A 17157-nucleotide genomic window follows, 5' to 3' on the forward strand; every position below is an offset into this window, starting at 1 on the left:
TTCCCCTTAATCTGTCACAGATTCTTCAACTGCTTTCGTCATTGTTGCTTGAGCAATATCTTCAGCAGTAGATTCCACCAAATCATTATAAAATCCAAACTTGGTTGGTGGTTTTTGCAAGTTCATAATTCCACATAACATTGTCCCTGCAGCACTGCCCTTACCGATGCAACACAAGCCATACACTAGCCTAACATTTATATCGTACACCTTCTTTCCACTATTACCACTACGAGGAATACTGTTAGAATTAGAAAACAAAACTTCTGCAGCACATTTGTTACACTTCAATAACATTTTACATGCCAAACCAATGTGTGAAGCTATTTTCAATTACAGTCCTCTTTCTGTGCAAACTTGGCATAATACATTATGTTTCAAAATATTAGAGAACAAGGAAATGTTGAAACTTCCTGGCAGAGTGAAAATCTCATTAAGGAAATGTTAATTATTTCATTCACATCATTACTGTCACTTCCATAGTTTTCAAATTTTTCTTTGCTGTCACAAAGTTTCTTGCTGGAAGGATTTCTATCACATTCTTTGGAGTAGTTGGTGAAGCAGTCTGAGCAGCATCTCCCTTCAAAACGAAAAAAGATTTCTTCTTCCACTCTTTTGTGCCTTTTCTTAAATGCTCGACTGCTGAAACGGGGCATATTGATATCCACGAACCAAATATGTAAAACAGGTATGAGCAAAATTCATCAAATATGCAAAATTGAACAGCTAAACTAAACAAAGCAAACTCCACAAGTCAACACACATGCTATAGTGTTTATGTTTACCGATATGAGCAGTCACTTGTCACAGAGGTGAAGCCATACAATGTTGGAAAACAAAACACTGTCTAATTCCGTAAAAATACCCTGCTTGCAGCCAGCAATCGGCGCCGTCAGAGGTGACACACCAAGTCGCTACAACCGTTTACGCGACGCGTCAACTTTGCAGCGATGAAAAACACACTTAGAATTCACTTAAAAGGCTGAAACTTGATTTGATTTATTCAGAAAACTCCAAATAATTTTATAATGAAAAAAAACAAAAAACATTAATTTTGTCACTTTCATCATTCCAGCTCCCCTTAATGTATACTGCCTAAAAATCCTGAAGTCCATTGAAAGAATAGTAATGTTTAATATTTATCTGAACTTCTTTCCCATTGATGAGAAAGGTGTTTCCGTTTTCTTCTATATACTTTGGTTTTTGTTCACATATTTTCACAAAATTTTCTTACCTTATTCCCTTAAAAATGCTATACTACACTTTTGTGACAGCTAATTGTTTTCCCTGTTTGCGAAAAGAACAGGTCATGCCCTCCCCTCTTTTCAGTTTTCTTAGAGAATAAAAGTACACTGAATTTTTTAAATAAAATAATAATGAAAAATGACAACATTTCTGAATGCTGAATAACAAAAGTGCAAACATCCCTCTACACCAGCATCAGTAGTACCCTGGATACTTTAAGGAGGCCGTCAACAAAACAGTTCCTGTAGTAGTCTCGAAAGTGTTGTCCATGTTAAACATGAACATTAAACTGACATAAAGTGTACTACATACTTCAATATGCAAATGAATAACATTTCAGTGTAACCACACATGTGAAGGGCAGGTTGTCAAGTGATTGCCATGCCACTAGTCGCCAGGCACTACAATTGTTTACCCTGAGCATAGACTTGAAGCAACATGGAATGATGTAACCCTGTGTGTCATTTGGGCCAGAGCCATTGCTGCTGCTAGAGCTGGCTGCTCTGCGCGTTGAACTTCACACCCTGTACACCATCAATATCACCTAAACGTTTAATCATATAGTATTCTTACTACACTAAATACACACAATTTTTAAATTTTGGTTATTTGCTGTTCTTCTTGGTGTTGCAATTCACTTCAGTGCCATGTATGAGGGGAGTTCAAAAGAAAAGCTAAGAAACAATGCCGAGAGTATAATTGAAGCCTGTATTCAGAGTAATCCCCAGAGGTCTGAGCACAACTGTCCCACTGTTTCAAGAGCTGAAAGATTCCCTCTTCCCCATGGCAGGAGCCAGTCCTCCACTGTGTTCTTCAGTTCATTGTCCGAGTTGAAATGATTCCCTGCGAGATTTTTTTTTAGTGGTCCAAACACATGGAAGTTGCAGGGCAACGTGTCTGGGGTGTAGGGTTGATGCTCTCACTTGAATTTGGCCATTGCACTTTGTGTGACATGGAGTAATATCAACGAACATTATTGCAAAGCAGAATCACGCCCTCCATGACCAGCCCAGGCCATTTGCTCTTGAAGGACTTGCATATGTTATGGGATCTCTCACAGTATGCATCACTGTAAATAGTTTTTCCGTGCTCGAGGAATTTGGTGAGTATCGTACCTCGCTTGTCCAAAAAGATGAGGAGTCTCACCGTCCATGGTGAGGGCACAACTTTGAATTTTTTACGGACATGCTAGACACTACTTCACATCCCTAGATGTGTCTGTACATTACCACAAAGCAGCATACGCAAAGTTCAACCAGTTTGATGTTACAATGTTTCATATCTTTTCAGTTGAACTTTCCTTATAATCACTCACAAAGGGAATAGGAAGAACTTACTATTTACAGCTGAAATAAGTTTCATACATTCCTCTTCAGGTGGAATTGTACCTAATTGCTTTGCATACAAATTTGGTGTTTGGTACTAAGCAAGCAAACACTATAGGCCTGTTATACAACATGCAAATGCAGCTCCATTGTTGGGACTGCTTAGGGGACCAGGCCCATTTGATGAATCAGACAAAGTATGCTTGCATCTTTATAGTCAGCTGTTGTAGGTAACAAATAAATCACCAGCTCAGTAAGCGGAATCACTCAGGCTGTGCAAAAGGGCATGATGCACTGCATACATTTTAGATGGTAGTATAAACTTCTAATATCAACCAACATCTACACACACACACACTCACACACACACACACACACACACACACACTCCACAAGCCACCGTACTGCGTGTGGTGGAGGGTACTTCTGGTACCACTATATTCCTCACTCTGGTTCCTGTTCCGTTAAAAAGTGGTTGGAGAGATGATTGATAGTAAAGCTCAATATGGCATCTAATTTTCTCGTAATGATCATTTCATGAGACTTATGTGGAATGAAACAACAGTTACATAGACTGTTTTTCAGTAATTTTGCAGCCCTGAACTCCCTCCTCCCTCATGTGACCAGTAAATGAAAGGCATACGGGGACATGAAACACAAGGACTCTGGGTTATTTCAATAATCTGTCAGTCAAAGATCCTCCATGAAAATGAAAATCCTCTCATTCTAGAAAATTGGTCAAATGTGTAGGAGCCTTACCAAACAGAGTTAACAGTGGATACTGACAAGGGACTTCTCTTGGCTTGAACAAGAATTTATGTGTAAACATTTGTGCATAGACCTATCTCACATTTCTAACCACATCAGTGGCAGGGTGTGATTATGTTGCCCTTGATTTGTACACAAGAGCACTTGGTGTCTTGAAGGAGGGCGGAGGAGGGGGAGGGGGGGGCGAGGGGTTAATACACCAGTCACTCAGTTTCTGTAGAAATAGTTGTGTTTAGTAGATTTGTGTCAGTATATTCATACATATACAGCAAAAAATAATGCTTGGGATGTTTTAAATATTGTGGGATCCAAGTTAAGATGATGTTATAGTTTTGCAATGTTTTTGGTAGATCTGATTATTCAGAAACATGAACATTCATTTGAATGCTCAACTGAAATAACACTGAATAGGGTACTGGATGAAGAAAATGATTTTATAGACAATAATGTGATTAATAGTGTTCAAAAACAGTGCTCCTCAAAAAGAAGCTAACAGTTCTGGTGAGCATGAACCTTCACCAGGAAAGAAATCCAATATTGTTAGCATTTAAACAAAATTTTTGGAATAATTTCTTGAATGTACTTATGATTATTACTATACACCTCCACATAAAGCTGTGACCTGTTACTAATTACAGTATTGAAGAGACATCCATCAATTAAAAAGCACATCAAACATCAAAGTAATATTTGATTATGTGGAGAGAAAAAAAAACATAATGACCATTCATTTAGAGGAAACAAGCCAGCCAAAGAACTGAAGATAAAACAACACTTTCTATCCCCATTTGACCCAGCAGGGAATGAAGGGAAATGTGTCTGTTTTTTGGGCAGTGCAAAATGCAAAAGAAGTTGGCCAAACAAAGTTGAAATGTTCTCCATCTTTCATAGCATGCCTCAAGAAACAATACTGAAAGTACTGTAAACAGACACTGCGTTCATGACAGTTGGAGATGCACAGGAAGATCAAGTGAACCAAAAAACTGCAAGTTTCCAGAGCAACAATTCATTTGGAACACTGATTAAAGTGGGTTCAATAATGAACTAACATATGGTGCAACACTATCTAAAAAGGAGAAAAATCAACAGTTGCCTTGGTCCAGTCTGACAATTGTAAATTATGTGTTGGACTTTCAGTGAGTGGACACCAAAGGAAAAAAAAAGTGTCTTCAGGAAAAACTTTCAGCCTGAAAGTTAAAAAGGCTACTGAAGACCATACCTTTGGAGGCTAACACAAGTGGGAAAATGTCAAAAGACCACTTAAAATCCTTTTTTGTGAATGTTGTTAATGATAATGTCACAAATAACTGTAAGTGTATACTACTTTGTAAATATTCAAGTGCTCGCAAGGACCCAACAATAGTAAATGATTTATTTACAGGTGTTGTTGTTGTTGTGGTGGTCAGTCCAGAGATTGGTTTGATGCAGCTCTCCATGCTACTCTATCCTGTGCAAGCTTCTTCATCTCCCAGTACCTACTGCAACCTACATCCTTCTGAATCCGTTTAGTGTATTCATTTCTTTGTCTCCCTCTACAACTTTTACCCTTCATGCTGCCCTCCAATGCTAAATTTGTGATCCCTTGATGCCTCAAAACATGTCCTACCAACCGGTGTCTTCTTCTTGTCAAGTTGTGCCACAAACTCCTCTTCTCCGCAATCCTATTCAATACCTCCTCATTAGTTATATGATCTACCCATCTAATCTTCAGCATTCTTCTGTAGCACCACATTTCGAAAGCTTCTATTCTCTTCTTGTCCAAACTAGTTATCGTCCATGTTTCACTTCCATACATGGCTACACTCCATACAAATACTTTCAGAAATGACTTCCTGACACTTAAATCTATACTCGATGTTAACAAATTTCTCTTCTTCAGAAACGCTTTCCTTGCCATTGCCAGTCTATATTTTATATCCTCTCTACTTCGACCATCATCAATTATTTTGCTCCCCAAATAGCAAAACTCCTTTACTACTTTAAGTGTCTCATTTCCTAATCTAATTCCCTCAACATCACCCGACTTAATTAGACTACATTCCACTATCCTCGTTTCGCTTTTCTTGATGTTCATCTTATATCCTCGCTTCAAGACACTATCCATTCCATTCGACTGCTCTTCCAAGTCCTTTGCTGTCTCTGACAGAATTACAATGCCATTGGCCGACCTCAAAGTTTTTATTTCTTCTCCATGGATTTTAATACCAACTCCGAATTTTTCTTTTGTTTCCTTTACTGCTTGCTCAATATCCAGATTGAATAACATCGGAGAGAGGCTACAACCCTGTCTCACTCCCTTCCCAATCACTGCTTTCCTTTCATGCCCCTCTACTCTTACAACTGCCGTCTGGTTTCTGTATTTTACCCCTGCCACATTTAGAAATTGAAAGAGAGTATTCCAGTCAACATTGTCAAAAGCTTTCTCTAAGTCTACAAATGCTAGAAATGTAGGTTTGTGTTTCCTTAACCTTTCTTCTAAAATAAGTCATAAGGTCAGTATTGCCTCACATGTTCCAACATTTCTACGGAATCCAAACTGATCTTCCCCGAGGTTGGCTTCTAAAAGTTTTTCCATTCTTCTGTAAACAATTTGCGTTAGTATTTTGCAGCTGTGACTTATTAAACTGATAGTTTGGTAATTTTCACATCTATCAACACCTGCTTTCTTTGAGATTGGAATTATTATATTCTTCTTGAAGTCTGAGGGTATTTCGCCTGTCTCATACATCTTGCTCACCAGATGGTAGAGTTTTGTCAGGACTGGCTCTCCCAAGGCCGTCAGTAGTTCTGATGGAATGTTGTCTACTCCCTGGACCTTGTTTCAACTCAGGTCGTTCAGTGCTCTGTCAAACCCTTCACGCAGTATCCTATCTCCCATTTCATCTTCATCTACATCCTCTTCCATTTCCATAATATTGCCGTCAAGTACATCGCCCTTGTATAGACCCTCTATATACTCCTTCCACCTTTCTGCTTTCCCTTCTTTGAGAACTGGGTCTCCATCTGAGCTCTTGATATTCATACAAGTGGCTCTCTTTTCTCCAAAGGTCTCTTTAATTTTCCTGTAGGCAGTATCTATCTTACCGCTAGTGAGATAAGCCTCTACATCCTTACATTTGTCCTCTAGCCATCCCTGCTTAGCCATTTTGCACTTCCTGTCGATCTCATTTTTGAGACGTTTGTATTCCTTTTTGCATGCTTCATTTACTGCATTTTTATATTTTCTCCATTCATCAATTAAATTCAATATCTCTTCTGTTACCCAAGGATTTCTATTAGCCCTCGTCTTTTTACCTACTTGATCCTCTGCTGCCTTCACTACTTCATCCCTCAGAGCTACCCATTCTTCTTCTACTGTATTTCTTTCCCCCGTTTCTGTCAATTGTTCCCTTATGCTCTCCCTGAAACTCTGTACAACCTCTGGTTCTTTCAGTTTATTCAGGTCCCATCTCCTTAAATTCCCACCTTTTTGCAGTTTCTTCAGTTTTAATCTACAATTCATAACCAATAGATTGTGGTCAGAGTCCACATCTGCCCCTGGAAATGTCTTACAATTTAAAACCTGGTTCCCGAATCTCTGTCTTACCATTATATAGTCTATCTGAGACCTTCCAGTATCTCTGGGCTTCTTTCATGTATACAGCCTTCTTTTATGGTTCTTGAAACAAGTGTTAGCCATGATAAAGTTATGCTCTGTGCAAAATTCTACCAGGCATCTTCCTCGTTCATTCCTTACTCCCATTCCATATTCACCTACTACGTTTCCTTCTCTTCCTTTTCCTACTATCGAATTCCAGTCACCCATGACTATTAAATTTTGGTCTCCCTTCACTATCTGAATAATTTCTTTTATCTCATCATACATTTCATCAATTTCTTCATCATCTGTGGAGCTAGTTGGCATATAAACTTGTACTACTGTTGTAGGCGTGGGCTTTGTACCTATCTTGGCCACAATAACGTGTTCACTGTGCTGTTTGTAGTAGCTTACCCACACTCCTATTTTTTTATTCATTATTAAACCTACTCCTGCATTACCCCTATTTGATTTTGTATTTATAACTTCACCAATTCCCGCTATATCTAACTTTAACCTATCCATTTCCCTTTTTAAATTTTCTAACTTACCTGCCCGATTAAGGGATCTGACATTCCACACTCCGATCCGTAGAATGTCAGTTTTCTTTCTCCTGATAACGACGTCCTCTTGAGTAGTCTCCACCCGGAGTTCCGAATGGGGGACTATTGTATCTCCGGAATATTTTACCCAAGAGGACGCCATCATCATTTAACCATACAGTAAAGCTGCATGCCCTTGGGAAAAATTACGGCTGTAGTTTCCCCTTGCTTTCAGCCATTCCCAGTACCACCACAGCAAGGCCGTTTTGGTTAGTGTTACAAGGCCAGATCAGTCAATCATCCAGACTGTTGCCCCTGCAACTACTGGAAAGGCTGCTGCCCCTCTTCAGGAACCACACGTTTGTCTGGCCTCTCAACAGATACCCCTCCGTTGTGGTTGCACCTACGGTACGGCTATCTGTGTTGCTGAGGCACGCAAGCCTCCCCGTCAACGGCAAGGTCCATGGTTCATAAAAAAAACGTAATTTTGAGAAAAACGCATTTTAAGTTTTGACTACATATAAATGCCATATTATGCAATGTATGTTCAATCTGCTATTCCGGGTCCATAAACTAGACCTTCCTCTTCCTCATAGAGGGTGTTCTGCTCAATCTGGGCCGTCCTGCGCTGCTCAAGAGTCGCTCATACTGCCGGTGACAAGCAGTTTTCGGCCGCTTTAATCCGGTGGTCGTCCGAATGCTTGGCGAACTGCATCAAATCGAGTCCCAGGCTGATGTCCATCGTTGTCATGGTCTTCAGAATTGCTGAATACCCTTTGTTGAAGCTGCTCACTGCCAGGAAAGTTGCAATCTCCACAGTCTTCGCACCAGAATGCAAATGCTAGGGGGCTAGCTTCCAAACACACGCGTTTAAACTTTCATTTGAATTTTGTGTGTTGTCTCATAAGCACCGGTACAATAACTCTTCCACCAAAAGAAAAAAACTGCTGCGTGAAAGAGGCCAATTTCAGGCAGGTGCTTTTTTTTTTTTTTTTTCAACCGCAAATAACAAGCATTTCCGTTCTGTATTCAGAAAAATCGTTTCAAGGTTGGATTCTAAACACTTTTATGGGTCCAAAGATGCAATTTTAAAAAAAGTTGATTTTTTTTTAACCAAATGATAGTAAACCTCCCCTTAAAAGTATCCACACACACCTGTGTAATACGGTATTTCCCAGTAGATGTCACAACATACAGCCCTGTCAGTATAGAAGGAGGCGGTGAGTATTGTGTTCTCAGTAGGTAAGCAATAACAGCAGACTGGGTCGGGCAGGAGAGCTCACTGACTTTAAAAGTCGATTTAGTCAAAGGTAAAGACACTGAATGCATGATCACAGCCTTTGGATGTATATTTCTTCTGGCAGTATAAAATGTATGCCAGAAGGATAACAGACTCCATAAGGACACTCTGCACTAACTTCGCCACTAAATTAGGAAATAGAATTTTTATAATGAAAATGCATAGGCTGATACATTGGGGCAGACAGCTGGTTATGAACAGCCTATGCTTCAATATTCCTGGCCTAACAACTGGGTGCAGTACTCCCACACATTTGGTGACTTTAAGAATGTGATTCAAGTGGCATTTGATTTTGCAGCTGAAGAAGGTAATTCTGAGGATTGTCCAGGTATTGCTTTCACCAAATGTGCGTATAGTGATTTTGTATATTATTTCATGCATTTTGCTGAGGGGCTCATGTATATTTTAAAGCCCGATAGTGGGCAAACCAAGAGTAACACAATCAAATGCTTTCACCATTCTAATCACAGTGGTACATAATGGTTGTAAATACAACTGGCACACGGAATTCCTCTTTGAGTCGAGAGATTTCTCTTGTAACTGCATACAAGGAAGGGCAGCGCGAATGGCCACATGTATGTCTGACTAAAGAGACAGCATCGCAGATGTGCTGGAAAACTTCAATGGGTAGATGCTTGAAAATAGGTGTAGACCACTTTGGGAAAGCTGCTTACAAAGTTTCAAGAACAAATATTTAAGTGACACACATAGTAATATATACTCTTATAGGGACAGCAAGGACAGTTAGATTGACTCTTCAGTTTCTCCTGGCATATTTGTCGCTCGAACTGTACACGGGTATAGCGCTGGTTCGTTGTGTGAGTAGACATTCTGGCAATCAGACATGTTGTCATCGCCTGATGTTCTGACAGACTTACCTCCTGGGGCGCACAGCAGACTTGTGTACCCTTGCTCCACATCTCCTGTGGGCTGCTCTATATGTAACCTGTGCCCGAGTGTGTGTGTGTGTGTGTGTGTGTGTGTGTGTGTGTGTGTGTGTGTTGGCAGCCGAAGAGGTGCCTGCTTTGGTGACTGTGGCTGTGCATGCCCAAGGTGGCATCCCGCTGTAGCAGCGTCAATGTAGGCACTGCATCCACCTACTCGTTGTTTCTGCTGAGTGTCTTCTCCTTAATTAGACACAAAGCTGGTGTCCAAGTCTTGCTGAGAAAGTAGCCCCAGTCTTAGTTGATAAGACTGATCCTGGTCCATATTTCAATGGATTCCCTAATGATGCAGACCTTTGTGCTAAAATCCTGGTTCCATCACATATGTACAGACAATGTTCTGTGACCGTTGACCTGGAGTAAATTAGTTGGGTGTAACATTGGTGTTCTTGGCAGCTATCCTCAAAGGTGTGTACTGTTTGTCCAATATATGTTTTACTGCATTTGCACAGAATCTGGCATACCCCAGCCACCTGTAAACCTAGATTATCTTTAATGCTGCTCAGTAATGCTGTGATTTGTTGGATGGGTAGAAAATCATTTTAACTTGTTGCTTTCTGAAGCTGCACTCAATTTTTCTCCAGCAGCACACCCGGGTACAGTATAAAAGCTGTGGTTACCACTTTCTCTGCGACTTTGTACTTCTCCCTAGTCATGTGGTGCAGAGTATGCTGTATCTGTCTTTCCAAGTAACCGTTTCTCTGGAATAGCAATACGTGGTTTTCCACATTCGGGAGATACACTCTGCTCTCCGAGATAGTGTGCGTCCAGCAACTTGACCACTTGTGCAGCAGTATGAGCTGAAAAATATCATATTCTTTTTTTCCTATCATTGTACTGGTGAAAAGATGCAAATCAGTGAGATGACAAAAAGGGGAATAAAAGAAATCCAATCTCTCTCTCTCTCTCTATCTCTCTCCATTTCTTCTTCCCTGTCTCTGTCCATCTGCTCCTCACCCCCTTCTCTTCTGTTGTTACACTCACCCCAATAGGATGCTAGTGGTTCGTAATGCCACAGTATTTATTTCCACATTGTATCTGTTATATGTACCAAATTTGGTTGAACTTGTTCCAGGGGTTTACAGTGAGCTTTTTTACCTGTGGTTTTACCTGCATACGCACATCAAATATAGTCTGTATACATATTTCACCTGTATCTCCAGCGAATTTCGCCCTAGTTTCATTTTCACGCAGCTCTATGTGTATGTTCTTGTCTCTCCTGAACTATGTGCTCTACAATGATATAGTTTTACAGGTGCAGCCAGTGTTATATGTGGCTACTGTCTGCAAAATATCTTGTGAGTAGTGTCGAGGGTCTACATTCAGACAAGAAAAAAATTCCTGGATTTCCCGGTTAAAGCAAAAATACACTATACCTCAGGTGAAAATACATTTTTTCTGTGTTAAGTGACAATATACTTTCCCCTCAGTGCTGTAAAACTTATCAGCATAGAAGTTGCCGGCACTTCAGAAAACAAAACACAGCAAAAAAAAAAGACTCATTTTGGGAAGATCTTTGACGTATGGCAACATGTGCATTGCATATTTTCCTATTATGAAAATAAACATATGAATTCCAAAGCACTGAAATCGAGATTGCAATGCACTATTGTTAGCTAATGATAGCTTGTGTCACATGGTGTTGCCAGCCTGTAACAGCAGAGTCAGAGCATGGAGGACATGATATAGTCAGCCAATAACAGCATTAAAGTAGCGCAAATGCACAATTAGGAAAAGTTAAGTGTTTAACTTAACGTACACATGATGTAGCTACAAGGAAAGCTAAGATCTCACATATAACACTGATCATCAATTCCCCCACCCCCACCTGAGGATATGGTTAGGCAGGATCATAAGAGCACAACTGAAAAGTCATCTACATCCACACCTGAACTACGTAATTACTCTGCTATTCACAATAAAGTGCCTGGCATAGGGTTCAATGAGCCACCTTCAAGCTGTCTCTCTACCATTCCACTTTTGAATGGCAGGAAAAATGAACACCTAAATTTTTCTGTGCGAGCAATGATTTCTCTTATTTTGTTGTGATGATCATGTCTCAGCGATTGAAATTTCACGAGAAGATCCTGTGGCAACAAAATATGCCTTTGTTTTAACGATTGCCACTCCAATTCACATATCATGTCTGTGGCACTATCTCCCCATTTTGCGATAATACAAAATGAGCTGCCCTTCTTTGAATTTTTTCGATGTCACCTGTCAGTCCCACCTGATGCGGATCCCAGAGCACACAGCAGTACTCCAGAATAGGGCAGATGTGGTGTAAGTAGTCTCTTTAGTAAGCCTGTTGCACCTTTTAAGTGTTCTGCCAATGAATCGCAGTCTTTGGTTTGCTCTACCCACAACATTATCTATCTATGTGATCATTCCAATTTAGGTTATTTGTAATTGTAATCCCTAAATATTTAGTTGAATTTGCAGCCTTCAGGTATGTGTGACTTGCCACATAATCGAAATTTAGTGGATTTCTTTTATTACTTATGTGAATAACTTCACACTTTTCTTTGTTCAGGGTCAATTGCAACTTTTTGCACCATATAGATATCATATATAAATCATTGATGGTAAATGACAGCATCATCTGCAAACAATCTAAGAGGGCTAATCAGATTGTCTCCTATGTCGTGAATATAGATCAGGAACAATAGATGGCCTGTAACACTTCCTTGGGGAACGACAGATATTACTTCTGTTTTACTCATTGACTTTCTGTCTATTACTATGAAATGTGACCCTTCTGACAGGAAATCATGAGTCCAGTCGTACAACTGAGGTAATATTCCATAGGCACGCAGTTTGGTTAGAAGACTCTTGTGAGGAATGATGTTGAAAGCCTTTTGGAAATCTAAAAATATGCAATCAAGTTGACATCCCCTGTCGATAGCACTCATTACTTCAAGAGTATAAAGAGCTAGTTGTGTTTCACAAGAACAATATTTTCTGAATCCGTGCTGACTATGTCAATAATCTTCGATGTAATTAATAATGTTCAAAAACAGTATATGTTCCGAAACCCTACTGCAAATCAACGTTAGTGATATGGGCCTGTAATTCAGTGGATTTCCCTTTTTGAGTATTGGTGTGACTTAAGCAATTTTTCCAGTCTCTAGGTGTGGATCTTTCTGTGAGCGAGCAGTTGTATATAATTGCTAAATATGGAGCTATTGTATCAGTATATTCTGAAAGGAACTTGACTGGTATAGAATCTGGACCAGAAGCCTTGCCTTTATTAAAATGATTTAAGCTGGTTTGCTACACCGAGGATATCTACTTCTACATTTCTCATCTTGGCAGAAGATTTTCATTGGAATTCAGGAGTATTTAATTTGTCTTCTTTGGTGAAGGAATTTCTATAAGGCACTACTTGTGTAGGGAATTCAGTCTTTCATCTAATTAAGAAGCTGAGTCATGAAATATTTTTTATTCTCTTTAATAATGTAATTACTTTCGTTTTTGTAAATCAAAAGGCTGCAAAGCTTTCTGCCGACTAGCTGACTGGAAGCTCTACAGCACCACATGCTTGCCTCTGGCAACAGGATGACAGAGAACAGGCTGTCACTATGTAGTGTTCACAACAGTAACTCTTGTTTAACATAAAACAAAATCCTTAATCATTTGAAAATAAACATCAGTTACATTATCAGATACTGTCTTCAAATATTCACAAAACTCAAGATTCGACTAAATATTCAAATGTTACGTTCTTTTACATAAATGTATACAAAAATATATCAGTAGCAGTGCCTCTCCACAGAAATCTTCAATCATTCGATGCTGCTCCTGACTCCTCAGTTTTTGGAAAATAGTCATCTGTTTTGAAAATTTCAGGTGGCTGGTATGGTGGAGAACTGGCTGCCCTTGACAGTGGATCAGACTTTTTCTGAAATAAATAAATATATATTGGTAATAATTTTTGCATAATTGTAACTGGATCTACATAGTAGAACAAATTCACAGTTGCGAAATTTATACATAAAAAGCAGCAAAACTATCACTTTTCTTTAAATTATCATTACATCAAAAAGATGATTTTAGACAAAAATAAGAGCATTAATTAATTTTACAGTGACCACATGTGAGAAATGACTTTCAGAAACCGTGCTACTGAGTTAAAGATGTCTGTAATACAACCTTCATTCAATGAGTGTGTTGGACTCTGGTAAAGCACTATTAAAATAATTAAACATTTGGTTACTTTATTGCTGGCATTTCCTACTTCCTTGCATCATTTCTCAGTTGTGAAGCAGTAAATATCCAGCATTTATGACTAGAGGGAGCATAAAACATAAAAGGAATGAGGAACACGAATTGTTGAAATAAATTTTATATTGACAGCAAGGAGACAGATAAAGTGTGTATACAAAATCAAATATCAGTTGCACTGAAGCACAAGCAGAAGTGCATGCAGTATTATTAAATGCATTTGGCAAAATCAAATCAACACAGAAAATTAACAGTCAGGTCAAATGAAGCAGAATGAACACCAAGCAAAAAGTTTCCTTGGCACAACCTGTCTCAAGTAATCATGAAATAAGAGCTGAGCTGTTAGAAAGCATTATTTTGATATTTCATATTTGCTGAAATAATTGTGGCAATATGCACCAGCAAGAGAGAGGGAAAAATTCAAATCACAGGCAGTGAGAATAAGTCATCTGTTATTGTCTTGTGTGGAATCAGAAATTCTCCACTGTTTGTGTACTGGAATAGAACGGAGAACTGATAGAGGTACTCAAGGTACCCTCTGCCACACACCGTCAGGTGGCTTGTGGAGTATGGATGTAGATGAGGATGTAGTCCATTGGATAAATGGCTGCAAAACATTTCCATCACTGTGATAAGTAATTAGAGGCAAAATTGCTACATTATCCTGGAAGGCTGGCTGTTAAATAAGAACACGGCAATTAACAAAGAGCCTTTATTCTCATCTTCGAAACAGATTGAGCACACTGAACCAATTTTATAAAACTAGCTAACTGAATGGGACTGGGCAATGTAAGTGGAAGATGACTTCACCTTGCCCCTACATGAGTTCAGTGCCTGCTAAAAACAAGATACTGAAGAAGAAGGATCTATTTTACAGTGCCAAACTGAGTATGGGGAGAAAGCTACTGAGCAGCAGGTTCCAAGATTAAGTTCCTTTTTCTTCTGCTAAAACATTACTGGTCCAGCCTAACCCCCTCACAAATGTTTCATCATGGCAGCCATCTTTTAAATTATGTCTGACACTTGCACAAAATTAAAGTCTTGAAAACTAGGGCACAAACAGTACAAAATTAGGTAAATATGTAGGAAACTGATTGGGCTCCATCCACTTACTTGCACCAATTGAGAACACACAAAATCACTCTTATTAAAGTATAATAGGCTGAGAAATTAATTAGTTACTTTCATGTTAAATGGACCATCTGCATGATAAATTGGAATGAGTCATTTCACATGATAACATTGCAAATTTTTAATTTCTAAATACGGCTACATGCTGAACAATTATAAATTTGGCTTTTTTTTTATTAAATATACAGGGGTAAGTTAGTAATTCCTACTCACCACCTATTACACATTACAATAATAGAAATTCTCCTACGGAATAGGAGTTGTCAAAGAGAAACTTTTTCAGCTTGTTTTCATAATTTGCTTTGCTGTCTCATATATTTTATATCACTGAACATGCTGTCAAAATTTTTTGTTGCAGCACCGTAAACCCCTTTTTGTGCTGAAGACAAAGCTAACGTGGAGTAATGAATGTCAATTTTCCTTCTGGTATTGTAATTATGTACACCACTGTTTTCTTTGAACTATAGTGGATTATTTGCAACAAACTTCTTGAGGGAATAACTATATGTCTACAAGTTGACATATGTCCATTTACAATGCCAGGACATGTACTGATGGAGGCAAAAAAGTGAAAATAAGCTTATATACCAGAATAAAATATAAAGCAGCATAGTGTTTTCCAGTTCTCTGCATGATGTCTAAAAGATGATCATGGCTGAGCAACACATATTACTCTTAAAATATGTTTTCGAGCCAGGAAGACTTTCTTTATTAAAGAAGAGGTACTGTATAATATTATTCCACACAACACTAATGGATGGCTCAAATGGCTCTGAACACTATGCGACTTAACTTCTGAGGTCATCAGTCGTCTAGAACTTGGAATTAATTAAACCTAACTAACCTAAGGACATCACACACATCCATGCCCGAGGCAGGATTCGAACCTGCGACCGTAGCGGTCGCTCGGTTCCAGACTGTAGCGCCTAGAACCACATGGCCACTCCGGCCGGCGACTAATGGATGAAAGTAGGTCACTATTTACTGATTTCTCTCTCTCAAAGATAGTTACTTCTTTGGAATAATAACACCTACAAAATGTTTGTCTTGATGTGGAAGTTCACACTCAGTTTAAAAAATCACAAACAATGAACCATTGGTAAACAGTGACATTAAAAAGGCAAACAATCCCAATATATTTTACCAAACACAAAAGATAGATATTTCCTTCCTTAATTACAAAGTCAAAGTGTTCAGCAAATGTACTTGCAAACAACTTTCAGTAGCTTGTACCTCTTTCTGAATGCTGCCACTGTCTACCATTACAGATTTTTTCCAATATCAGTTCAGCGACAGCATTTTTCGTCAGTGACTGAACACATGTCACAATATATCTTGTAACTTGAAATTATGCTGCTTTAGTTGGCAACGAATAACTTCTGTTACGCTCCCTAACACCAAACTCCACTCCGAATCTAGACTTAATCCCAAGACTGTATAAACAAAGTACCACTGACCAACATGCAATGAGTCACGTAGTGGAAACATGTCTGCTGCAGTAGAGCAATATGAGCAACATATGCCTTGCAGGCAATTGTTTGATAGTTATAACAAACAATCATACTTACAACTAACAACTTGCAGTTGACCTCTTTAGAGCTAGTAAACACAAATCTTATTACAAGTATCCAATGTATACAAGGTTTCCATGCAAGATGGGCAGTTCTAATTTTTCAAATGGGATTCAAGATACAGAAACATAAGTTTTTACAAGTGAGTATTTAAAATGGGACAAACATGTTACTGGCATTAAGATCGCTTTTGAAAAAAGTACTGCAATAATGTAACCACTGTTAACATTTCCAGTACAATACTTGCTTAATGAAGTGGGAAATATAAAGATTCAGACTGGCAGCTCAGTATACTTTCCATCCTGTTATGATGTTTTTTTTATGATAACAGATGATGTGTACTGGTATGTATGTTGATCCATTTAAAACAACCACAGTTCCTTTAATATTTTGATAGGTAATAGAAATTTGAATGTTAACTATATAGCAAAATGACTGCCTGTTTGTTTACAACCATCTTTTTCAAAATACTTGACATTGGACATTGAACAGTTAATGAAATCTTAGGAGGTATGCATAATTTGGGACAC

General features: G+C 38.7%; 1 protein-coding gene across 2 annotated transcripts in view; it reads right to left on the reverse strand.

The window, feature by feature from the left end:
- Positions 1-13128: 13128 nt before the first annotated feature.
- The window catches only part of LOC126481452 (biogenesis of lysosome-related organelles complex 1 subunit 4), a 57963-nt gene continuing 53934 nt past the window's right edge, over positions 13129-17157 (reverse strand). For both annotated transcript variants that reach the window (XR_007587563.1, XM_050105224.1), the window contains one exon: positions 13129-13602. Coding sequence is in view for 1 of the 2 variants with exons in the window: in XM_050105224.1 (XP_049961181.1) it covers positions 13483-13602 (120 nt within the window). In the remaining variant the exon portion in view is untranslated. The remainder of the gene's footprint in view (positions 13603-17157) is intronic.

The sequence above is a fragment of the Schistocerca serialis genome, chromosome 5 (genome assembly GCF_023864345.2).
Source record: "Schistocerca serialis cubense isolate TAMUIC-IGC-003099 chromosome 5, iqSchSeri2.2, whole genome shotgun sequence".
Classification (NCBI taxonomy): domain Eukaryota; kingdom Metazoa; phylum Arthropoda; class Insecta; order Orthoptera; family Acrididae; genus Schistocerca; species Schistocerca serialis.